The 27471-nt window shown below is 32.7% G+C and overlaps 1 protein-coding gene across 4 annotated transcripts in view; it reads right to left on the reverse strand.

The window, feature by feature from the left end:
- The window catches only part of dock5 (dedicator of cytokinesis 5), a 174983-nt gene that overhangs the window by 42221 nt on the left and 105291 nt on the right, over positions 1 to 27471 (reverse strand). For 3 of the 4 annotated variants that reach the window (XR_015497246.1, XM_087263788.1, NM_001110012.1), the window contains 10 exon segments: positions 27182 to 27352; positions 18392 to 18492; positions 18228 to 18286; positions 17879 to 18033; positions 10658 to 10743; positions 8071 to 8227; positions 7463 to 7503; positions 7286 to 7376; positions 4662 to 4781; positions 4315 to 4404 (listed from right to left, as the gene is read on the reverse strand). Coding sequence is in view for 2 of the 4 variants with exons in the window: in XM_087263788.1 (XP_087119914.1) it covers positions 4315 to 4404; positions 4662 to 4781; positions 7286 to 7376; positions 7463 to 7503; positions 8071 to 8227; positions 10658 to 10743; positions 17879 to 18033; positions 18228 to 18286; positions 18392 to 18492; positions 27182 to 27352 (1071 nt within the window). In the remaining 2 variants the exon portion in view is untranslated. 4 annotated transcript variants of the gene reach the window in all.

A 27471-nucleotide genomic window follows, 5' to 3' on the forward strand; every position in this document is an offset into this window, starting at 1 on the left:
TGTTTTATGCAACGGATGCCCTTCCAGCCACAACCCAGTATTGGGAAACACCCATACAAACACACACATACACTATGGACAATTTGGTTTATTCAATTAAATTATAGCGCATGTGTTTGGACTTTGGGGAAAACTGGAGTTAAACAATAACAATATAATAATAATATAAGTATTAGGCGAAAAAGCTAAATAGTAGAAATGTTTGAATATTTGCATGCAATATTTTTATACATTTATAAATATAAAAATAAAAGGTCATCTAAAACAGTAATAAATACTATAATAGTCCATTACTTTAAGCTTTTTTTTGTGTGATTTTCTTTTAAAAGCATGAATATATTTAGCAGGATGAACATTCTGCTAAATATCTTATTATAATGTTCAATCGATGAAGAACAAGAAAAATGAAACGAACAAGAAACTACAGGTAAATATGATCCCAAACACAACATTAATTTTTAAGTGTTCCATTCGCCAATAGCTCCAATAGCTTCAGATCAGAGTAGAAATGAGGTAAACAACTAATGAACCACATTGTCCCTCCAGTTCCTCATGGTGAAACTTCACTAAAGTCAGCTGCTGAGTGAGAAGTTGACAGAGCTGTGAGGAGAGTGTGTAACTGCTACTGCCAGTTATCACACCACTTTCCTTCCTCCTCACGCTTGCAAATCGCCTTGTTTATTTCCTGTGCCCAGTGACTAAGCAATGTCATGCATGCACATACCACTTAATATAGCTTACAGAATATTACAAGTCTTCCGAAGCCAATTCTATCCTTTTTTATGTGGCGTGTCAGAGAGGCAAAAGTAGCGAAATAATAGAAATTTTTCCTTTTTTGCTTCATAAATGAAAGATGTAATAAACACAAAGTCAAGCTTCAGTTATTGTTTTTTTTAAGTTAGTGCTGCACAATACTACAGGCCACTTTATTAGGTACACCTACTAGTACCGGTTTGGACCCCATTTTGCCTTTAGAACTGCCTCAATCCTTCAAGGTACTGGAAATATTCCTTAGAGATTTTGGTCCTCGCTTCCTATTCACATTAACTGGGTAATGTCTGCATTGTGGATCCGTTGGTGCCGCTTCATTGGCATTGCTTGGTGCAGAAGTTGAGAATTTCTCAACTTTTCAAGCGCTGACGGAAGTGTCAGGCAATCAGATCACTTTATGCAAATACACCAGCTCAGATAGTAGCCAATCGCAGACTAATTTCATTGGCTGCTGCTGCTTTGATGGTCGCGTTAGCCCCGACTTCAGACACGCCCTCATGTGAATGGGGCTTAAGGGACCCAAAGTGTGGCAAGAAAATATTCCCCACTCTATTACAACCACCACCACCTGTTGAAACAAGGCAGGATGGATCCATGCTTTCATATTGTTAACGCCAAATTCAGAAATGTCGCAGCAGAAATCGAGACATAAGACCAGGCAACGTTTCTCCAATCTTCTATTATTGAATTTTGGTGAGCCTGTGCCAATTGTAGCCACAAGGTTTAACATGCTGTGCGTTCAGAGATGCTCTTCTGCATACCTCGGTTGTAGCGAGTGGTTATTTGAGTTACTGCTGCCTTTCTATTAGCTCGAACCAGTCTTGTATCTTTGTATCGTATCAATTCACATCTCATTGCATTGTATTGTATCATACTGCATTGAATATTACTGTACTATATTGCATTGCAATGTTCTAAAGCACTATATTATATTGTATTGTATCGTATCAAATCATATATTGCATCGTATCATATCTAGTTTTGTTTCATATTGCATCGCATAACATAGCATAGCATCATGTATCATATCATCATATATCATAGCATAGCATCATGTATCATATCATCATATATCATAGCATAGCATCATGTATCATAGGGGGTACCATGCCTCCTTTTTCAAATAGTACATTTTTATACAACTGAACTCGTACAAAATAGCCTCTAAACTGACAAAAACCTTAAATAGCGCATTCCCTCGTGAGATCACCTCAGTGTGCAGGGCTTCCCACAGGTTTGAAATATACTTGCAGTGGTAGCCTGATTGAAAAACACCTTTTTCCCCACAGCATATAAATGGTCAACTACATGCAACAAACAAAAAATAATGTGATTTCTAACTTGATTTTTATTTATAAACACAGTGTTATACAACTTTTATTTTCAATGGGTTAAAGTTATTTTAAAAAGGCTGTTGAAATAATAGAAATTCGCTATTTCTATTAATATTATGCTATTTAGGAGACATGTGCACCCACTGACAGGTAAAGGGTGCTCTCTCTCCCTCTCTCTCTCTCTCTCTCTCATTCTCTCTCTCTAAAGTTGCTATGTTGAAACAAAGAAAAATTACAATGTGTTGATACACCATGGAGAGAACATTTAAATGTTGATAGTGATGTTATGCCTGTTTGGAGTTCAGTTTACAAACCACCATTGACTAAAAATGTTGGAGATCTTCAGTGGAGGGTGTTAAAGGGTATTATTGCAGTCAATGCTTTTATTTCAATACTGAATCCAACTGTGCATGACAAATGTCCTTTTTGTGATGAAAGAGAGACAATTTTTCATTGTTTTATGCATTGTGAAAGACTGAGGTCTTTATTCAATTTATTGGAGGTTATTTTCCTTTCCGTTGATGAGATGTTTACAAAAACTGTGTTTGTGTTTGGTTTTAAATATGGAAAGAAAGAAAAAGGAAAAGGGCGTCTGTTAAATTTTATATTAGGACAAGCAAAAATGGCCATATACATGAGTAGGAGGCACAAGATTTTGTATGAAACCAATCATAAAGTTGAACTGATTTTTAAAGGGCTTATCAGAGCAAGAATAAGGCATGATTTTAATTTTTATTTGTCAATGAACGAGTTGGACATGTTTGAAGACATGTGGAGTGTATAAAATATGTTGTGTTGCGTTGAAAATAATGTATTGATTTTTGAAGATAATATAGTGTGATTTTGAAATGTGTTTGTTTAAAGCAATGAAACATATTGTAGTTTAAAATTTCTGTATTAAATAAAAGTGTATTCAAAATTCAAAATTAAATTCTCTCTCTCTCTCTCTCTCTCTCTCTCTAAAGTTGCTATATTGGAATGACATTTACAGTATTGTCAAAACATTTTAGATATGTATAAAGTATGTAATATATAACCATCATTAAATTTATAAAATATGCAGCAAATAAGAAATATCAGAAAAAAAAATGAATAACAATTCATTATTGCAAAAAAATTATAATAATTACTAGAATAAAAAGTGTAGATTATTTAGATAAAGCAAATTAGTTGAAAAAACATTTCTGATCATGTACAAATATTTTACAGCCATTATAGATGTCATTTTGTTCTCTCCGTGTATAAAGTTTATCTGGGTCGTTTATTAAATAATTAATCATTAAATGGCAATGCAAAAACGCATACAAATAATGGAAACTTTGAATGCGAAAGTACAAGCTGAATTCTGGACATTTTAGGAGATTCAGAAACTACGGTCGGATGCATTTTGCCGATAAAAGGCGTGTCTCAGTGGGTCTGCAGAGCACCACGTGAGAATTTCTGTATGAGTGACAGATCGCGCACACACAGAACCAGCAGTAGGAAACATGCGAGAGAAAATTTTCCACTGGTTAATCGATCGCGAATGTTTAGTTTTCTTGGACGGATACAAAAAACGGTATGAGGTCTTTCTCTCTGAGATGGCTGTCAAACTGACACTGATTCAGGCTTCTGGATGGGAGGAAATTAAGTTTGCTATTGCGCCACCCAGTGGACACAATTGGAACAGCAGTATATTTTATTGAAAAATTTCAGCTCACAGAATCATCTCGCGGGCCGCATTAAATTAGTTTGCGGGCCTGATATGGCCCACGGGCCGTACGTTTAACACCGCTGATCAAGTGGGTCGAATCGAGATCGTAATCTTTTTATGATTAATTGTGCAGCTCTACCATTTGGCATTACATCATATCCTATCATATTATATATTACATCTTTTCTTATATCACATAGCATAGTATAGAATAGCATAGCATATTGTATCGTATCGTGTTGTATCACACAGCAAATCATTATGCATTGTATCCAATTACAAAGCATAGCATCATGTAACGTATCCCATCGCATAGCATCAATGTATCCTATCGTATCATATTTATTTCATTTCATATTGCATCCTATCGTATCATACCGTATCACATCTCATGGCATTACATCGTATAGTATTTTATCATAATTTATTGCATTACATTGTATTGTATTCTATTAAGGGAGGTTTGCTACCGACACATCACATTAACAAATAAAATAATGATTGTTTTTGTCTTACCAGCAGCTGACCGAGCTCGATAAAATCAAACATTTGGTTTTCGTGAAGTTTAACAAGCTGTTTGGCCATCTCGATAGCCTTTTCCCACATCTGTAAAATAAAAAATAAAAACAAGAAGCAAAAACAATTACAAACCATACTGATGGAAATACATAAGCTATGTTTACTCTTACCATTTAACAGAAATGGTTGGTTAAAAAAATGATACTATTTAAATTCAATCATAGTGGACAGATCAATATGATTATAAAATATACTGTAAGAATGCACACAAGTGTTTCATATATCTCGTACATTATATTACAAACCAAATATTTCAGATGCGGATGTGCATTTTTCACACATACTTTGCCCTTGTCAAGATTGCACATGATCTCCTGAAAAAGCCTCTCCTTCAGCTCTTGTTGCGTCCAGACCTGAGCTGCGTCTCCTGGGATGAGGTGAGGTGAGCACGGCTTTTCTGACCACTGGAAAAGAGATTTCACAATTCAGTCATACTTATCTAGCTGATCCGCCAACCTCCTGCAACTTCAGAGCAATACGGCCTCCAGTGCAGATATTCACATGCAACCACAGCAGGTGAAAAATGACAAGCTAAAGGTATGATGGAGGATAACAACTGACCAGCATTAGTTTGCCAAAGCCAACAGATGATATGTTCAGCTAACTGTGCTTGATTGATCAAAAAATAGAATGAATGTTATGCAATTTTTTTAAATCTATGGACATCATGAATGTTTTATCATAATTAATTAATATAATACAGCATTAGCCAAATCTTAAAATATTTGTGAAATTTCATTTTCATTTAATTATTTAATAATGCACTTATTTATTCATTTGTTTATTTAACTCATTTACTAATGTATTTCCTTATTTAGTAACACATTTATTTTTATTTAATTATTCTTAAAGGATTTATTTACTTAATTATTTACTTATTTTTACAGTATTTATTTACTTATTTATTTATTCATTTATTTATTTTACTTATGTATTTACTTATTTATTTTTTACTTGTTTATTGATTTATTTATTATTTAAATATTTTCTTACGGTATTTATTTACTTAGTTATTTATATATTTAATTATTTATTTATTTTTACAGTATTTATTTAATTACTTTATCGTTTACTTATTTATTTATTTGTTCATTTATTTATTTTATTGATTTACTTATGTATTTATTTACTTAGTTATTTATTTTTAGTTGTTTATTGACTTATTTTTACAGTATTTACGATTTTATTTATGTATGTATTAATTTATTTTCTTACAGTATTTATTTGTTTACTTCGTTATTGACTTATTTGATTTTTTACTTAATTTTTACAGTATTTATTTATTTATTTATTTTAATTATGCATTTACTTATTTATTTTTACTTGTTTATTTATTTATTTAATTATTTATTATTTTATTATTTTCTTACAGTATTTATTTACTTATTTATTTATTTAATTACTTATTTTTACAGTATGTATTTACTTAATTATTTACTTGTTTACTTATTAATTTTTTTACTTATTTACTTTTGTATTTATTCACTTAGCTATATATCTTTACTTGTTTATTGACTTATTTTTACAGCATTTATTTACTATTTTATTTATTTATTTATTTATTTATTTTACTTATTTTATTACAGTATTTATTTATTTACTATTTAATTTTTATATTTACTATTTAATTAAATAGGTAGTTATTTACCTATTTAATTATTTACTTATTTGTTTATTTACTTATTTAATTATTTTTACACTATTTATTTACTTAGTCATTTACTTATTTAATTATTTACCTGTTAAATTATTTATTTACTTATTTTCTTTTAGTATTTATTTACTTATTGATTAATTCATTTATTTACTTTTTACGTATTTAGTTACTTATTCTTTTGCTTGTTTTATTTATTTATTTACTTATGTATTTACCTATTTTTTTCTAAGTATTACTTAGTTATTTATCTATTTACTTATTTACTTGTTTTACAGTATTTATTTACTTATTTATTCGATTATTTGTTTACTTGTTTATTTAGTTATTTTCTTACAGTATTTATTTATTTAGTTATTTACTTAATTATTTACTTATTTCTTCATTTACTCTATTTAATTATTTTACACTATTCATTTACTTAGCCATTAACCTATTTAATCATTTACTTTTTTATTTATTTATTTATTCATTCATTTATTCATTTATTTATCTATTTTCTTATAGCAGTCAATTACTTATTCTGTTGCTTGTTTTATTTATTTATTTATTCTCTTGTTTGTTTTAATTATTTTAGGTTATTTTATGCGTTTATGCATGTGATATTTAATCTTATTACTTCTATACTTATTCAGTGTACATATTTAATTACCTGATACTTTCTTGTTTAGTGAAAAAAATAAAATCAATTCACCAGCTGTATGTGTATGCTGTATATTTTTTTTATTTCTCTAGCATACTTTAGTTTTACATGCAACCCTGACAAATACAATATATAAATCAATAATTATGATTTAATTATGATTCGTATTAAACAAACCAAAAAAAAAAAAAAAATATATATATATATATATATATATATATATATATATATATATATATATATATATATATATATATATATATATATATATATATATTGTAAAATACTGTCAAACAAAAAAGTAAACATTTAAATTATTTCTATTTCTTTATATCATGCAACCTATCATTTTTATTTCTTGTAAAGTAAATCCTATCAGAATGATTTCTGAAAGATAAAAAAACTATAAGCAATGAAGTGGAAATTGTAGCATTGCATCTCATCTTAAAATGAAGTCAAACAGAAAAAGGTTTCTTTTAAAATGGATAAAAGCATCTGCTAAACTGATGAATGTAATAGTAAATCTGCATTATACTGGCCATCGAGCAGCTGTTTCTCTACATATATAACCATAATCTTTCTCCACACCATAAATTAGTAATAACACAAACCTCCAGCAGTTCAGCGTGCAGCAGCAGTGTGTATGCAGCCTCTGTGTAGTTTTCACAAACCAGATGTAGATCTCGTAACTTGTACAAATACCTAATGAAAGAGCACAGAACATACTGATGTACAGACCCGTATGCCAACAGCAGAACAAAGGACTCTCAATCATCTGCCGCACTTACCGGATATAAATGTCCTCCCTCTTCTTTTCTTTGTAAAAGTTCTGCGGAGGTGAGAGAGAGCAGATTTTATGAGAGACTCGATATTTTTTATGCCTGATTACATGACTAGAAACACAAACTGGCCACTTTATTAGGTACACCTGTTTAACCGCTTGTATTTAATAGGGGTGGGGATCTTTAGGGATTACATAATCCGATTCTGAGGGCCATGAATCTATTTCAAAATAATTCCTGACCAGCATTTTTGACCAAAACAACATTTCAGATGTTTTACAATGTGCTCAGCCTGCAGGTTTGTCCATTCACACACATTTTTATCATCACAACCACTTAAAATCACATGACTTTTTCTAATGCACATACTGGAATTTGTTCGGTAAAGTGTTTCCATCATAGTTAATGCGTATAAAAATAATTTAAATAAAAAGTTTTTCCTACTCAGTTATGCGCATATGTTTTTATGCGCATTTTCAAAATTTATGCGCATCTTGCAGTTTCCATCAAATGTTTTTTATGTGCAAAAAAATAGTTGGAAAAAACATAGCTAATGAGATTGGTTAATGCATTTAGTAATATGGATATGGTCAAGAAAATCTGCTGAAACTGACCAGCAGGTTGACGGTGCAGCTCATGCGAAGCTCCGGGCTCTCGTCATGGGTGAATGTCCGGTAGGCCAACAGGTTTTCCAGGAGACTGCTCAAAAGTAGAGCCAACGCTTCGCCGGGCTGAGACAGATACCGATGACGGCGACAGTGCTCCAACAGCCTGGAGAAAAAACACACGTAAAGACAACGAGAACTGGAGTGAAAATGAATTAGGGTCAAAGATGTCACCAAAAAAAAAAACTCCAACAAAACCAAGACCTCTTAAAGATCATCTGTTTTTTGTTTTGTTTCAGCAAAATTCTCTCATCACAAACAACAAAATGCACATACAGTATATAACAAATAAATAACCAATCACTTCAGTTAAGAGAAACATTTCTTGTTTGCAGCCAGCAATAATCTAAGTTGCTGGACCATTTTAATCTGACATTACTATACTTTGAATAAATAATTCATAAAAATTGTTCAAAATTCATAATCTTTTCCCCATCTAAATGTTCTATTTTGAAGTAAAAAAAAAAACTTGGGTTAGGGTGGGTCACCTAGAATTGTTACTTGAGGTCCATACTTTTATTGTAACTAACAGGATTATTATTTTGTTAATATAAATTATGTTATTAATATAAATGCAATATATTTTTTAATTAGATCAGGATTTAAACATATTTAACTACTAAAATTCCAAAAATTTTCCATGATTTTTCCAAGAGTTTCAAGTAAATTTCCATGACCTAATGTTTCATGCAATGTCTGCATATTTGTGATAAAAGAAAAACAATGCATGTTCAAATGTATTACAGTGTATCATAAAACATGCAGGTATCTATTTAGTTTCTATTTATATTTATATCTATGTAAAACTGATTTAGATAATGCTTACACCACACTAATAATACGAGAATATGTAATTGGCAGAGACAGAAAATTCAAGAGTTCACACTTAGCCGATGATTGATTATAAGCAAGTTTGGCATGCTGTCTCAGGAGAGAGCAGGTAGACAGGTAGATCTCGACAACTCTCCCTTTGATAAGAGCTGATGACCAAAACGAATGCTATGAAGAGATATGCTGCTGGATAAGAGATTGTCTGTATTGTTAAATTTAGATTGATCAATTCACTTGTTGTGCATGTTTTTGGAATGTGGGAGGAAACCGGAAAACCCACGTGAGCACGGGAAGACCATGCAAACTACTCAGAGAAACGACCGCCAGCCTGTTAAAGGACTAGAACCGGTGACGTTCTTGTTGTGAGGCAACAGTGCTAACCACTGGGCCACCGTGCCACCCTATGGAGGGAAAGGTCTTCAAATCGAAGAGGGCTGTAGTGAAAAACCCTGGCTTTTTATTGTGGCTTAGGAATGGCCTGATTGGAGGATCATACATGCTAATGCAGAACCAGCCGTGTTCAATCATAATATTGTGATCCCTTCGAAATTAGTTTATAAATAAACTTCACAAAGTAAATAACCTATATTCAAGTATACAGATATCTGTTTTCCATGACTTTTTCAAAACTTTGTGGGTTTTTCTGTTTTTCCAAAACTTTTCCAGGCCTGGAAAATGTCATGTCAAAATTCCATGACTTTTCCAGGGTTTCCATGACCGTATGAACCCTGTTAGATGCACTTTCAGAGAATTTCATTGAAAACTGTTGGCTAGCCAAGTTAAATCATTTAGTTTGACTGGGTTGCTATTAAGATGTCTCCTATTAAAATATGGGCAATTAATTATGTAAATATTCAAATGCATGTAAATAATAAGTCACACAATTGAATTACCTTTCAGATGAATCTATTTTAATGAAAATCTGCTTTGCCTGTCATTGGTTATTAAATTATTCATTTAAATTGTCAAAACACAATTTCGAAAAGAGCAGTTGACGGAATATTTTTAAATACATTAATTACGCTTCTATAAATAGGAATAAAAATCATGTTAACATTTGATATCTTTCTGTGGTATATGTTGTGCCATAACATTATTTTTTTTAAATCAACCAATTGGCTGATGGCTCATAATTCTGAAAGTGCTAAACTAGATATAAAGAGTTATACGCTATAAATGAATTTGGGTTACTTCTAGTAAAACTGTGTTTTCTTTATCAAGAAAGCGGCAAAACGAAAACAAACTTTCACATAGGATCTTTAGGTTATTATCATTTTCTTTTCAGCTTAGTCCCTTTATTCATCAGGGGTCACCACCGTGAAATGAACCGCCAACTTATTCAGCATATGTTTTACGTAGCGAATGCCCTTCCAGCTGCAACCCATCACTGGGGAAAACATGCAAACTCCACACAGACCTTCTTGCTGTAAGCACTTGTGCTACCCACTGCGGGAGTCCCATTATGACAAAACAATTAAAGATACAATAAATATTTTTTTTTTGATCTTTTTAGGGTTTAACCCATGCCACGGGTACGCTTTAATCAATACATATTTATAAACTACTTTTAATATGCATACATCACCTATAACTTTCAAATGTAAAATCAAAACGTGAAGTGAAAGTTAAGAAAAATTAAATAACATTAGCAAAAAACAACAAAATGAATAGGCAGCACAATATAAAATAAGGAGAGGCATCCTACGTTTTCTCCAGCAAAATCTTGTATTGTTCATCACCCCGGCCTCCTTCGACCTCCTGGTCCAGTTTAGTGATCAGCTCGTTCTCAAACTGCAAAGCACATAATTCCAAAAAAAAAAAATCCAAATGTTAGACCATGGACTGAAAACGGACAGCTTATTCCACCCAAAACCCCTATTAGCATTAATATATTATATTCCTCAATGATGATTTAAACATAGATCTTGACAAGTGACATGATGTATTGATGCAATGCATTAAAAATGTAAATATATTTATTAAGAATCACCTGTAACACTTTATAATAACTACACACTATAAATCAATTATTAAGCTTTAGCAAACAGTGAATTCAATATCAGTTAAGCATTAACTCTACATTAATAAACGTTAGTAAGCAGTTTATAACTGCTGCTACAAATGCTCTATTCTTGAATTACAAACATATTTATAATGTACTTAATAATCGTACATTCATACTTTGTTAATGATTAATTTTTCATTAGTAAATTAAGTATCACATTATTTACAAACTCTTTGTATTTAAGAGTGTCACAGTCAAATAAATGTTCAGAATTATTCAAGTGCGAGTGAAAAGAATATTTATTAAACACGGTCAAATAAATGCAAGGAGTGAGTGCGGAGAAATGGGTCCAGGGGTAACTCCTCACTGTCCTGAGCACAGACAAATGCACACATAAGCACACGTAACGAACTGACAAGGAAACAAAGAAAACGTCGCCCATATATAGGCACGATAATGAGCCTCAGTTGGCGAGCAAATCAAACCAGAGTGCCATCATAGCACGTGACTGTAAATAAAAAAAAAACTAATTTTACAGAAAATATCCTTAAATTTTTGCCAGTAATTTTTTGTCATTTCACATTATATTCAAAACTTAGTAAAATGACAACCAATCTCTCTAAATTAACCGTTTGACTTTCATTTTAGGTACTTTATTATTAAAGATAAATTACTGACATTTGTGTTTTTTATACAGGGAAATTACAGTATTATTTATACAGTATTTTTTCTGTTATTTTAAATTATATTCAAAACTTCGTAAAAATTGCAAACAATATCTGTAAATTAACGGCTTGAATGTTATTTTATGAACTATATAAGTAATGACAAATTACAGCAATTTGTCTGTTTTTTTACAAAAAAATTGACGTATTATTTACAGTGTTTTTTCCTGTTTTTTAAGTACATTTAAAATTACGTAAAATCAAAGTAATAAATTGTAATTACTTGCTCTGTAAAAAAATAAAAATAAATCGTAAAAAAAGGTCAAATGACTGACAGCTACGGCTGCCAAACAAAAACCATAAAATTAAGGTAAAATTTCTTTGTTGAAAAAAAGTGCAAAAAATAATAAATCTACAGATATTTTCATTCAAATGTTTACAGAGAAACACTGTTATTTTACAGACTTTTCCTAGATTATTACAGTCAAATCCATTTAATAAAGTAACACAATAAGAGTTTTACAGAAAAACACTGTTTTTAGGATCATTCAAAATGAGTCAGTAAATGATTCATAAACTATTGAAATCAAAGTTTATATGTCTTATTATTCAGGCATTTATTAATGGTTATTATGTATGTTAATAAATGCTTTATTAACTTAACGTCATCTAGTTTTGTGACCTAATCTAAAGTGAGGACTGTTTATGCTTTATAAAATCTCTTGTAAATGACAAATAAAGGCTCAGTTGAATTCTATAGGAAGAATGACATTATTTATGCTGACATAAATATAATAAATGACATTATTATTTATGAGGGTTTAAACCTCTAGTACTTGAGGGACACGAAATAGAGACAGTTGGCTGTTTTAAATATTTAGGAACACTTATTGACAGTGGATTAACATTTGCTGCAAATGCAGAGTGCATTTTTAAAAAAAGCAATGCAGAGATTATATCTCATTAGGAGGTTACAACAATTTGGTCAAAATGTTCTGGAGATGGTATACAAGAACTTGGTTGAAAGTGTTGCGAGTTTTAATATGATTGCATGGTATGGACTGTTGCCAATTAAGGAAAAGCAAAAAACTGTGTCGAGTAGTAAAAATTGCCAGTGCAATTGTAGGTAAAGCACAAAGACAACCAAATGAAATTTATTCAATGAGTATTAAACTGAAAGCAAACATCATTATTGAAGATTGTTCCCATCCCTTAAATATCAAATTTCAGCTCTTGCCATCAAAAAGACGTTTTAGGCAACCTCAAGTAAAGAAAAATGTGTATCAAATGTCCTTTGTGCCGAGTGCCATTAGAATTTTAAATACTGGGTTCCTTCTAATTATGTAAAGGTTTTTAAATTGAGTTTTTTTTTTTTAATTACTTTTAATGTGCTATATGTGATAACAATGAGTGTATTTGTGATGCCTGTTTTTTTCTGTGATGTGAACGTTGATCTGTTTGTGTGGTGAAGCCAAAGATGAATTTCCACTCGTGGACAATAAAGTAGTAAAGTAGTAGTAAAAAAATAAAGTAGTAAAATATAGTAAAGTATTCATTCCTATTCATTTAAATATACACAAATGAAACTGTGCTTCAAATGAAAAATGAATCTTCGCAACCTTAACTAAAATAAAACCACTGTAGAGTTTAAACATTGCATCCTATTATATTGTTAAATTATTATATTGCTGTTGTTGTTTTATCCAGTTGGATGTTGTATCTTTGCACTCCTGTTATTCAGCAATGTTTAAACTTTACAGTAATTAGTAAATTACTTTACAGTAAATTACTTTTTAGAAAAAATTGCAAAGATTTATTGTTCATTTGATTCTGAGCCTTTATTTGTCATTTATGAGGGATTTATAAAGCATAAATAGTCCTCACTTTAGATTAGGTCACAAAACTGCATGAAGTAGAGTTAATTAAGCATTTATTAACATATTAGTTATTTATTAGTAAATGCCTGAATGATAAGACATATAAATGTTGATTTTAATAGTTTAATAATAATTTTTTAACTCATTCTGAATGATCCTAAAAACCCTTAACTACTCTTAAATACAACTGGTTTGTAAATAATGCGACATTTAATTTAGCAATGAAAAATAAATCATTAACCAAGTATGAAAATACAGTTATTAAGCACATTATATAGGTGCTTATAAGTCAAGAATAGAACGTTTGTAGCTGCAGTTATAAACCGATCACTAACGTTTATTAATGTAGAGTTAATGCTTAACAAATAATGAATTCACTATTTGCTAATGATTAATAAATGATTCATAGTGTGTAGTTATTATAAAGTGTTACCGAATCACCTTTATTTAATGCATCTGTTGAGCTTTCTCAAAAAAATAAACTTGTCAAAAGAGAGCCCTAAAGAGCAGTTTGATTGTTATATAAGGGTGTCAGATCGTCCCTGAACTGTCACATTTTTGACTGATTGTTTTAACAACTTTATTTATTGAAATTGTACTTTTTTTCAACAACCGCAGCACCTCATTATGTTGTGCACGTCCTAATGGGAATAGCAGATTTGCACATTTTAGAGAGCAGAGAGGACATGTCAGTGTAGTTGTCATTCTCACCACACAGCCCAATGATAAGCTGTCATCGGAACATTCTTCTGTCATTATTTAAAAAAAAAAAAGTCTATTTTTTTTTTCTTTGCGTCGAATGACCCAAAAGGGGCCGTTTTTTAGAATTGCTTTATTATGGTTGCACTTGCTGTTTAATAAAAACTTTAATTGTCCTATAAAATGATATCATCATAGTAATTATATACTAGTTTGAGACTTATCTGTGGATCTAATTAAATAGCAAATGTGTGACTGCATGTTTTGTATCATGTATTAAATCTAGAGAAACAATGAGTGCAGTGGAGTACAGTGTTGGGTAAGTTACTTTAAAAAGTAATAGATTACAAATTACTGACAACTACTGGAAAAGTGTAATCTTATTACATTACTAATTAGATTAGATTAGGTTCAACTTTACTGCCATTACACAAGTACAAGTACAAGGCAACGAAATGCAGTTTAGGTCAAACCAGCAGTGCAATAGCCAATAGCAGCAAGTGCAGGATACAGGGATAGGTTATAAAGTGCAGTTATAAATAAACTATGGTGATATTTACAGATGGATGTACTATGAACTTTATATACAGGTTGTATTAGATATGAACAGAGATTTACAATAAATGAATATATGTACAAGTTGCTATTAATAATCAAAAGTGTGCAGATAGAAAAACATAATTACACATGTGTATGTACAGTGGGTGTGTACATAATTACCAATGTCCATGTGCAGTGGGTATGTACAGTTCAAATAAGTGAATCAGTGCAATGAATGTGTGCAATTTTTTTTTAATGTGCAAATGTTAAACAGTGCAGTGATTTAGAGCAGGTGTTCCCAAACTTTTCAGCCAGTGACCCCCAAAATAACAATGCCTGTGACTCACGACCCCCAATATGCCCTGAGGTGGTTATAAATACAGAAAACTTGCATGCAAATGCGCACACACACCAATAGACCCAAGTCTATTCTTCGTTTATTTATGTATGTAAGTGCTGTAAATGTGCCGGGAACTTTAACCTGGTATTATAAAATCAATCTGCTGCATCTGCAATATAATGATTACCCCAGGGGTCGCAATCCAATAGAACTAGTAACTATGAGCTACTATAGTAACTATAAAGTAACTATAAACAACTATTTTTTTTTTTCTTTTCAGTAGGTTATGGATAAAATATGGTGATTCTTATGGTTTAATAAAAATAAATTAATATTTGGAAATCACCAGGCGACCCCCCTTCATTGTCCCGTGACCCATTGGGGGGTCCCGACCCCCACTTTGAGAACTACTGATTTAGAGGAGTATAAGTTAGAGGAGAGTAGGGAGTGTATTGGGGGGGTGCGGGGGTGGGGGGGGGTTGGAGTCAGTGAGGGGCAGAGTTCAGAAGGGAGACAGCTCTGGGGAAAAAGCTGTTTCACTGTCTGCTGGTTTTTGTCAACCACTGAAGTGCCCACTGGAAGGCAGGAGAGAAGACAGTTTGTGAGCAGGGTGAGAGGAATCCTTAAGAATACTGTGTGCTCGGAGCAGACAGTAGCTATGTTTATATCCACCTATTTTGTGCAAATGTGCATAAAAAAAAAACAACAGTTGATGGAAACGCCATGATGCGCATACATTTTGAAAACGTGCATAAAAAACGTATGCGCCTAACTGGGTAGGATAAACTTTTTATTCGATAAGAAAAGATGCGCATAAAATGCGATGGAAACACTTTTACCGCACAAACTCCAGCATGCGCATTAAAAAAGGTCATGTGATTTTGTTAAAAGAGATCATGTGATGCTTAAAATGTGTGTGAATGGATAAAACGTCAGGCTGAGCACATTATAAAGCATCTGAAATGTTGTTTTGGTCATTATAAAATGCCTTACCATTTCAGTATTAATGTTATTATATTATTAATGACCTCCAGAATCAAGAGCGCCTGTGCTCCACGTCTGACACCTTCAAACGCCACTGCGCGCTCACTGCTTGTCAGGATTGTCTTCTGAGGCGCATTCATTTAGAAAAGCTTGATGCAGCTTCTCCTACTGCAGCAAATGCAGTTTTTACTGTTGATATTTGGCGCCAGTTAAACAGGAAGTGACGATTTTTTTCGCTTTGACTCGTTGGATGGAAACGATGCTTCATTTGCACAACTTTTATGCGATAATCCAGTGTTGCGCATAGAGTTTATTCGCATTTTTGGATGGAAACATAACTAGAGTCTCTTCTGGATGTCCTCTATGGCTGGCAGTGTGGTCCCTGTGGTGAGTTGGGCAGTTTTCACCACCCGCTGCAGTACCAGACTGTAAGACAGTTGGTCGGGGTGCTTTCTATTGTGCAGCGGTAGAAATTCACCAAGACGGCTGATGAAAGCTGGTTCTTCTTAAGTTGGCTTAAGAAAAATAGCCGCTGGTGAGCCTTCTTGACCAGTCTGGAGGTGTTGATGGTCCAGTAAAGGTTAATTACTTAATGTAAAATTACTTAACGACTTAATGTAAAAAGTAACCAGAATACTAATTACTTTGCTTTTTAGTTACTTTTAAAACTAAAAAAATATCCCTGTAAAATTCCAAAATAAACTGCAGCTCTTTCAGCAATTTATTATTTACTGAAAAACATTACAATGGGTTGATCACAGCAGCTTGACATAGTTTAAAGACTTAGGGTGCTTTCACACCTACACTTTTGTTTCGGAATGTATCTCGTTTGCCCAGTTAGCGCGGTTCGTTTGGCATATGTGAACAGGGCAATCGCGCTCTGTTCCGCGCCAAAGTAATCGATTCGAGACTGCTTGAATGAGGTGGTCTCGGCTCGAATGAAACGAACCCTGGAGCCGTTCAATTGCAGTGAGAAAGCGATTCGATCCAAGCGCGGTTATATCAGTGTTTTATGGATATGTAAAAGGCTTACGGCTATATGAAGAGAGAATTATGAGTAGGGCGGGAAGTTTCGCGAGTCTCCGGATGCCCGCAAACGAGTGATGATCTCCCGGTAATCTCGCGTCTCCCTCCCGGTCCTCAAATAGGCATCGTCGCGCACCCTTCTCACCCCTCCCCACCGCGTCTCTCCTCAGACACGTAGCGCGCTCGCACCCAGTCAATCACCACCAAACCACCACCTCTCCTGACATCTGAGCAGGACGCTGCAAAATAAACCCTGACACTCTGACCAATGTAAGGAGAGTTTACTCGCACGTGACTTGTTTTAGCTCTTTTGGTCCGATTAGAAACTTTGGCGTGTGAAAGCGAACTGCTCCAAGAGCAAAGAGCAACAATGTAACAATTGTAATCTCGGTTTCGGAACAACTGAATCAATTCACAGGTGTGAAAGCACCCTTAAAGACTTAAAATTCTCTCATCATTCACATTTCAAACCTTTGTTTTTTTTTACACAAAAAAGACATTTAGGGCGTACTCACACTATGCTATCCGAACCGTGCCCAGGCCCATTTCCCGGATCATTTAAAAAGTGTGAGTGCTCTGAATCGGGCTCAGGCACGGTTCACTTGGACGGCCCTGACCCGGTTGGAAGAGATGGGCCAGAGCACGGTTCACTTGGGTTTTGGTGTGGTACGTTTGTAGTGTGAGTCTTGTGTCTGAATAATGCACAGGTTAGTATATACTCCATACTGCTGTTTTCATTTCCATCAGCTTTGCATTTAATTAAAGAGCCTGACAGAAAAACAGCGCTCACCTTCTGGAATGTATGATTGGTGGTGAAATGATGTTCGCATTGCATCATGTCAAAGAAAATAGGAATGGTGGCTTTCCTCAGCTCCGGTTCGGGAACAAGCGTGGCTTCCAGGATCGGCCCCACCATTGCTGGGATGAACTTCATCTTCTGTGGGCCTGGAAAAGACACACGGCATCCCAAAATGACCGAATAATCTTTCAGAACAATGACAAATGTGCTTTCAATATGTGATTTTACTCTCTATGAAAAGAACACAAAGACAGTCTTTTAGGACATCTCTACAGTCGACCACTCATGTAATTGTAGTCACTGTCTCTAACAGATAAGAGGCACAGGAAAAAGCTTTTACCAAGATTGTACCACATATCTCTCAGCTTGAAGCCGATGCTTTTCCGCATGTCCCCGTACCTGTTTACATTTAAAGAAATGCAATTTAATTAAAACCAGCATGCTTTGAAACAAGAATAACTCTCTTATAACACTCAATTATAGACATGGCATCAATGCGCTCACTTGTTGAGGATCTTGTCGCGTTTCTCAGGCGAGAAGGACTCCAGCTGCAGGGACTTGTGGGTAAGGAAGGCAACAATTAGGTGAAAGTAGTTGTTCCAAAGCTATTGAGGAAAGACAAGGGGAAATCATCAGTGCAGTGCAATTTCCTGAGCACAAATTGGACATAAAAACATCATACGAATATGGCAAAGATTAAAATGCATTCACTCCAAGATCACATCTGGGTATAGAAATATCCTGCATGTCAGACAGTCGGTACTTGGGTCTCATTGTCTGTTTAGATTCTTGAACGAATACAATGTACCAAAATAAAGCATGGTTTTATTTCCTTTTGGAAATATGCATATATGCAGTATTATTATTACAGCAAGCATTTACAGCTGAAGTCAGAATTATTAGGGCCCATGAATTAGTAGACCCTGTTTATTTTTTTCCCCAATTTCTGTTTAATGGAGAGAAGATTTTTTCAACACATTTCTAAACATAATAGTTTTAATAACTCATCTTTATTAATTGATTTCTTTATCTATCCATGATGACAATAAATATATTGTCACCATACTACCTCCCAATATGACACTGTCACTTTATCACAATTATCATGTTTACAAGGTCTTTTTGCACTATACTGTTCTTTATCTGCACAACTCTGGTTTACTTTGCACTCATTTGCTATATGCCCTCAATGTCACTGTATTGTTTACAATTGTATTACATATGTATAATTTTTAGACCACATTTATGTGCAATGTATATACTGTAAATTTTCTTTTTCTTAAACTCTACTATTTTTTATATATATATTTTATATTAATGTTAAGCACCTTGGGTCTGAGAGTAACGCAATTTCGATTCTCTATATGTCTTGTACATGTGGCTGAATTGACAATAAAGCTGACTTTGACTTTGATAAATAATATTTGACTAGATATTTTTCAAGACACTTCTATACAGCTTAAAGTGACATTTAAAGGCTTAACTAGGTTAATTAGGTTAACTAGGCAGGTTAGGGTAAAAAGGCAAGTTATTGTATAAGGATGGTTTGTTCTGTAGACAGTCAAAAAATATATAGTTTAAAGGGGCTAATAATTTTGTCATTTAAATGGTGTTTAAAAAAATTTTAATCTGTTTTTATTCTAGCCGAAATAAAACAAATAAGACTTTCACCAGAAGAACAAATATTATCAGACACACTGTAAAAGTTTCCTTGCTCTGTTAAACATCATTTAGGAAATTTTTTAAAAAGAAAAACAAAATTAAAAGGGGTGCTAATAATTCTGACTTCAACTGTAATTTATGCATACACATAATGTTTTTTAAAAGAGATTACAAGGCACAATTTTTGTAACATAAAATAAAATAAATATAAACGTTATATTACATGTTTTTTTTTCATATAATAAAAAAATTAAACAAAAAAAATAAAAATAAAAACTGAATATGTGTGATGTGCATAGGGTATTTAATTAAGTACTACAATATAATATGTATGTCTGTACAACATATGTATGATTATATTTCATCTAGTTTCCTAAGAAAAAATAATAATATATTAATAATAATAAAATAAAATGTATACTGTATAGTTTAATAATGGTACATAAAAACAAAACAAAAAAAAAATAATTATACTGTATACATACACTTATAAAATTATATATTCCAATAATGAAAACATTCTATATAAATATACATACACTCCTTGGCCACTTTATTAGGTACACCTTACTAGTACCGGGTTGGACCCCTTTTGCCTTCAGAACTGCCTTAATTCTTTATGGCATAGATTCAACAAGAAATATTCCTTAGAGATTTTGGTCCATATTGACATGATAGCATCACATAGCTGCTGCAGCATTTGTCGTCTGCACATCCATGATATGAATCTCTCGTTCTACCACATCCTAAAGGTGCTCAATTGGATTGAGGGCTGGTGACTGTGGTGGTCATTTAGTACAGTGAACTCATTGTCATGTCCAAGAAATCAGTCTGAGATGATTCACACTTTATGACATGGTGCGTTATCCTGCTGGAAGTAGCCATCAGAAAATGAATACACTGTGGTCATAAAGGGATGGACATGGTCAGCAACAATACTCAGGTAGGCTGTGGTGTTGACACGATGCTCAATTGGTACTAATGGGCCCAAAGTGTGCCAAAAAAAATACCCCCCACGATTACACCACCACCAGCACCAGCCTGAACCGTTGATACAAAGCAGGATGGATCCATGTTTTCATGTTGTTGATGCCAAATTCTGACCCTACCATCCGAATGTCGCAGAAGAAATTGAGACTCATGAGACCAGGCAACATTTTTCCAATCTTCTATTGTTCAATTTTGATGAGCCTGTGCCAATTGTAGCCTCAGTTTCCTGTTCTTAGCTGACAGGAGGGGCACCCAGTGTGGCCCTCTGCTGCTGTAGCCCATCTGCCTCAAGGTTGAAAATGTTGTGCACGTTCAGATATGCTCTTCTGCCGACCTCGTTTTTAACCTCGTTTTTTTTGTCTGGCCATTCTCCTCTGACTTCTGGCATCAACAAGGCATTTGCGCTCACAGAACTGCCGCTCGCTGGATATTTTCACTTTTTCAGACCATTTTCTGTAAACCCTAGACATGGTTGTGCTTGAAATACCAGTAGATTAGCAGTTTCTGAAATCATCAGACCAGCCCGTCTGGCATTATCAACCATGCCATGTACAAAGTCACTTAAGTCACCTTTCTTGCCCATTCTGATGCTCGGTTTGAACAGCAGCAGATCGTCTTGACCATGTCTACATGCCTCAATGCATTGAGCTGCTGCCATGTGATTGATTCGAAATTTGCGTTAACAAGCAGTTGGACAGGTGTACCTAATAAAGTGGCCGGTGAGTGTATATATATATATATTTGTATAATAAAATGTTCCATTTGTAACACTAACTGACTGTATTCAACGAGAAGTGTTGTTTATGTCTGTGGAAAAAAACTGAACAGGATAAATACAAACTACTGTGGAAAGTCTATATTTACAGTGCCGTTTCATTGTTTCAGCTACTATTGCAACACAGAGCTAGAACCCACTTCAGCCTAAAATAGCGAATGACGCTTTTAAATTATGATTGTGTGTGGAGTTACATATCGCATTTGAGTAAGGCATAGCCATGCTTTGATTATTTAGTTAATTAGTTTGTATTGATATACAGTAGTGCAATTGCCTTTTTTAATTGACTGAGGTCTTACGGGTGAAAAGCTTCGGATGCACAGGGTGTTGGATGAACGGTAACCAAGCAACAGAAAGTTTAGTTGTTCTGCAGCAATATAGATGATATTTTCCAAATGCCTAAAGAGCAGGAGGCATCCAGTGGGTGCAAAATCCATACGCTTTCCCGAACGATTATCACAAATGAGCATCACAAAAACAAGTTACATAAAGAGCCTGAAACACCATCAGAAAGTGCTTTACAGAAATGCCCTAACATTATTCTCCTGGAAAAAATAAATAAATAAAATTGTACATGCACAGGGCAATTGCGCACTTAGTGCACGCAGAGATATTCACAGCGCTGGAATTATAAAACCTGTGGTCAAATCATTACTGAACAACCTCACGTACAGAACATTCAAGTGGGTTTTATTGTGTTATTTTTATCTCTCTGTGTGTCAAGTGGTTTTTGTATATGTGGACAGAAATGACTGGGGGGAAAAAAATGAAAATAAGTATGCAAAAAAAAAATAAAAATCACATGAGTGGCATTGTCAAACATTGAGTTTGTCATTGTCAAAGCAATGAGTAAAGTTTAGAAAGGATTTAAATTTATTACAAAGTATATTAAATGAATTCCATAATTTAGCCATAATTTAGAGAAAAAGAGGTGAAATGAGCAAAAACAAGAGTTTCTGAGAATGCTCAATGCACACCGGCAGAAGATAACACAGGCTAAAAAGAAAAAAAACTCTATCATAACATGAAAACAACAAATATGCTGTAAAAATATGAAACCATAAGCAAAAATTTGTGTTTCATATAATTTTTTCATGACTACAATGTTTGTTTTCTGGTTGCAGTAGCAGGATGAACAATCCGTAACACTTTAAAACAAGATTGTATGTATTACACTGTAAAAAAAAATCGTAAAAAAAAAGGTCAAATTACTGGCAGCTACGGCTGCCAAACAAAAACCATAAAATTACGGTAAAATGTCTTTGTTGAAATAAAGTGCAAAAAAAATAAATCTACAGATATTTTCATTAAAATGTTTACATAAAAACACTGTTATTTTACAGACTTTTCCTAGAATATTACGATAAAATCCGTTCAATAAAGTTACACGCCAAGAGTTTTACAAAGAAACACTGTTCAACAAAGAAATTTTACCATAATTTTATGTTTTTTTGTTTGGCAGCCATAGCTGCCAGTCATTTGACATTTTTTACGATTTTTTATTTTTTTTTACAGAGCAAGTAATTACAATTTATTACTTTCATTTTACGTAATTTTAAATGTACTTCATAAAAAAAACAGGAAAAAACACTGTGTAAATAAAATGGCAATTTTATTGTATAAAGCAGACAAATTGCTGTAATTTGTCATTATTTATATAATACATAAAATAACAGTCAAGCTGTTAATTTACAGATATTGTTTGTAATTTTTGTATATTTTTGAATATAATTTAAAATAACTGAAAAAATACTGTATAAATAATACTGTAATGTCCCTGTATAAAAAACAAAAATGTCAGTAATTTGTACCTAAAATGAAAGTCAAACTGTGAATTTAGAGAGATTGTTTGTCATTTTACTAAGTTCCACATATATTTTTAAATGACAAAAAATTACTGTAATAAATTTAGAGATATTTTCTGTAAAATTAGTTTTTTTTTTTTACGAGGTAGTTAATGCTAGTTAATGTATTTACTAACATAAACAAACAAATGAACGCATTTATTACCATGTTTATTCATTATTGTTAAAATTAGCTAATGGAAATAAAGTTGTTTATTGTTTGTTCCTGTTAACTCACAGTAACCCTCTCAAGGCAGGTGTTGCAGATTTGCCACAGTTAAAAAAATTAACTACCTTATTACTTCTGATACATATTTTATGATTTTTTTTTTACTCAGAAGTACCACTGCAGGACTTGGTTGTCCATAAGCAACAAACAGATTCCCCACTTGCTCAACAGATGACACAAAAGACAAAAACTGTTTCTTAAAGTACCACATGACAAAGTGACTTGGAAACATGACCTACTCAATGAGGATTTGAGATATTGGATATGGATCCCATATTGTTTTTGTTGTTGTTCTGCCACAAAAAAGCAATTTGTTACATTGTTTGAAAAGTTGTATATAAACAGTTATTGTTCATGTCATACTCAGTCGTCAGTGTCTAATTACCACACTGGGCCAATGTTGCAAATCTGCAACATCCCAGAACACCTTGCATGTGAATGTCTCTCTAAAAAAAAGTCAGTATTCTATTGTACTACACCATATGATAATTTTCCCCAAATATCAGATTTTTCCCATTTCTAAAGCTGCTTTTTGAGCCTGGTTATTAATAATTCTCAATTGGGAAGCCACAACATTATGTTATCCCTTGATTACGACCGCTAAATAACACAAGCTCATTCAGGAACTCCAAGTCACATTGACCATTTGTGGATAAGATCAAATCCAGTTTTATTTCTGTCAGCTTTTGCGTTTTTGGCATCATCTTATGTCTGAATAATGCACAAGTTAGTGTATACTCCATTCAGCCGTTTCCATCATCTGTGTGTTTAATTAATGGTTTTATAAACTATTATAGCTCAGAACAATATTTTGTCTAATTTTTAAGTTTTGTGGCAAGTATCTGTGTAATGATAGCATTATTAACCAGTTTAGTTTCTGTAAGCTTTGCATTTTTGGTGCCATCCTGCGTCTGAAAAATGTGCGGGTTAGTGTATACTCCATTCAGCTGTTTTCATTTCCACCAACTTTAGATGTAATTAAAGTAATAATAAAAATATTACAACTTAAAACAATATTTTGTGTTCATTTTTTTATGTTTTGTGGCAAGTAGCAGTGTAATTCGTGAGATAAAGTACAAAGAATAAAGTACAAGGATGATTAATTTCACACTGTTATCTCCCTGCCCATTAGTGTCCATCTCTTCCTCATTAGCATAAACAGCCCTGAGTGAAAAGCAGCCATCCACTATTAGAGTTTTGAATCTGCCACAATGCTGACACATAAGCATTTGTAGCCCCGCCCTCTTTTCAAACTGCGGAAACAATATGATAACAACGTGAATATACTTTATCCTTAACATACATCTACATTAATGTTGAACTATGATTAACAAATGCTGTACAAGTATTGTTCATTATCATTTCAGATTAGTAAATACATTAACACTAGCTAATAACACCTTATTGTAAAAGTGCGACCAAAAAAACTAATTACATATGTATTAAATGGTTTAGCTGCTCTGTAAGATGTTAGTTTGATTACAGACACCCAAAAATGAGATATTGGGATATCACTGCCATTGAAGGATCATTCAGCAATCATCTAAAACGAAGAAGACAGGTCTCAGCAAGCATGATGTTGTGCAAACATTGAATCTGGACGTGCCTTGGTTCTTTCCTCCCTTCATATAGTGCCTGTGAAGACTGCTTTTTTTTTTTTTTTTTTTAATCAAGGATTCAGCAGTGCTGTTTTAAGGATTGAGATAGAAGTAAGAGTTCTGGAAATTATAGTACGGCTTCTACAATGAACTCTTTCATCTCAGAAGGAACTCTTTTATGTCAAATAAAATAGATAACATTGCTCATTATATGAGGTTTTTAACCACACGCTACATGCATTCATTTCTTATCCAAAGCACCATTTTGGTTCATTAAAAAGTCTTTTAGTAGTTTTGAGAAGTAAATATTTAGAGGGGAAATGAAATTCTATTGAATTTTTAAACAATACTTAGAAAGGGTGAGCCTTTATTTATTTTTAATAACTTCTCACAATCTATTTGTTGGTCATTTTTGATATTCTGTTTGATCTTGAGAATTACGAATTAAATAAAACTAAGAAAAGCAGAATAAATATGCTTTATTTCTTTATTTGATCACACTTTACAGTAAGGGTTACTGCTATTAAATATACTTATATAAATATCTTTTATTCAAAAAATAAAACTCCCAAAACAACTTTTCAGGATGTTCAATAGAAAGTTTAAACTAGCAACATTCATTAAAAATAGGAACCTTTTTAACATTTTGACTGTATTTACTGTATTTTTTTATTAAATTAATCCATCCTAACTAAATGCAAGTATTCATTTTTTATTAACCGAAAACTACTAAAGAAAGTGATTATTAAGATTTTTTTTTTTCTGGAATCTTTGGTTGGAATATAGTCATATTTAATATAAGGGAATTATGTTTTTTACACTATAGACAGTTGAAGTCAAAATGATTGGTAAGCTAGGACAAATAAACCTTTATTGTTATCTTTTCTATCTTTTATTCAAAAAACAAAACAAAACAACTTTTCAGGATTATTAAATAAAAAGAGAGTTCAAATCAGCAACAATTATTGAAAATAGAAACCTTTTGAAACATTTTGAATGTCTTTACTGTAATTAGTTTTATTAAATGAATGTATCCTAACTAAATGCCAATGGGAGTGATAAATAAAAATCATTTTTCTGTCATCTCTAGTCAGAATATATTCACATTTAATATGTTTAACATTTACTTGTTTTAAATATGAATCTATGAAAATTAGTAACACATTTGAGCATGCCATTTTATGTCACGCATGTGCACGTGTGTGTTTTTTTAAACGCTTTAAACAGTCAAAATGAGTAGCAACCCTTGATAAACATTAGCAAGGAAAGCTAAATGCAAAATGTAATGTAAAGCTAGAAAAATAAATCTTTATTGTTAAAATCCCAAAACTAATTTTCGAGATTTTTATTTAATAAATAAAACAATTAAAACGAGCAACATTTATTGAAAATAGGGACCTTTTGTAACATTTTACTTTACTTTGTAACTTTACTTAATTTTTTTAATTAAATGTATGCATCCTAACTAAAGAGAAGAAATCATTTAGTTTAGAGGTAATCAAACTAATAAACTAAACAAATTCTGTTTTTTAAATTGTTAACCCCAAACTACTAATGTGAATGTTTAATGAGGGTCATTTTTTCTGTCATTTCAAATTATAGTCATGTTTAATATATTAAATTTTTACCTTTTTCTAAATTTTTCAGTTTTGAAAAATCGATGAGTTTTTTTTAGCAATCTAGACTGTTGTAGTCAAAATTGTTGATAAACAAACCCCTGATTAACACTATACCTACTAAGCTAGGAAAATACCCAAAAAAAAAAACCCAAAACTTTTTTTAGGACTATTAAATAAATAGAAATTTCAACTATAGCAACATTAAAATGAAAAAAGTAACCTTTTCTAACATTTTGACTGTATTTACTGTCACTTTTATAAAATGAATGCATCTTTACTGTCATTTTTTTTTAATAAAGCAATCTAACTAAATAGAAGTATTCGCTTAATAACCCCACACTACTAATGGGAGTGATTAATAGGAGTCATTTTTTCCTTCTACTCTGTTTGCAATAATGGAACCATTTCCGCTTCCATTTCTATTCTCTCAAACACAGCATTGGAAAGCACTGTTTTTAAAGGCTTTTAAGGCATGGGCTACCACAAACCTGACTGTGTTTCCGGCAATATAATCTCGATCTTGCCTAAAGCATAACATTGTACTTAAAGCCCCTTTATGAGTCTCCATCAAACTGACCTGTAAGTGGAAGCTGGCATAGTCCAGGAAGCCCTTATTGAGCACCTCAGAGTACTGGTCTATCGCCCGCAGGAAGACTTTCATTTGCAGGAGATTCATGATCATCCAGTCTGGCGGAAACACGTTGCCCATCAGATTTTTGAACATGATGAAAGTCTCCATTAGAAAATCCTGGTGGAAAGGCAAACAAACAAATATATACATAGTTATATGTTCATATGTTTATATTTGTGTCCATATAATATTTTAAATGAGTTATTAAAACTATAATGTTTAGAAATGTGTTGAAA

Source organism: Danio rerio, chromosome 8, assembly GCF_052040795.2.
Source record: "Danio rerio strain M-AB ecotype USA chromosome 8, GRCz13ab, whole genome shotgun sequence".
NCBI classification, from domain to species: domain Eukaryota; kingdom Metazoa; phylum Chordata; class Actinopteri; order Cypriniformes; family Danionidae; genus Danio; species Danio rerio.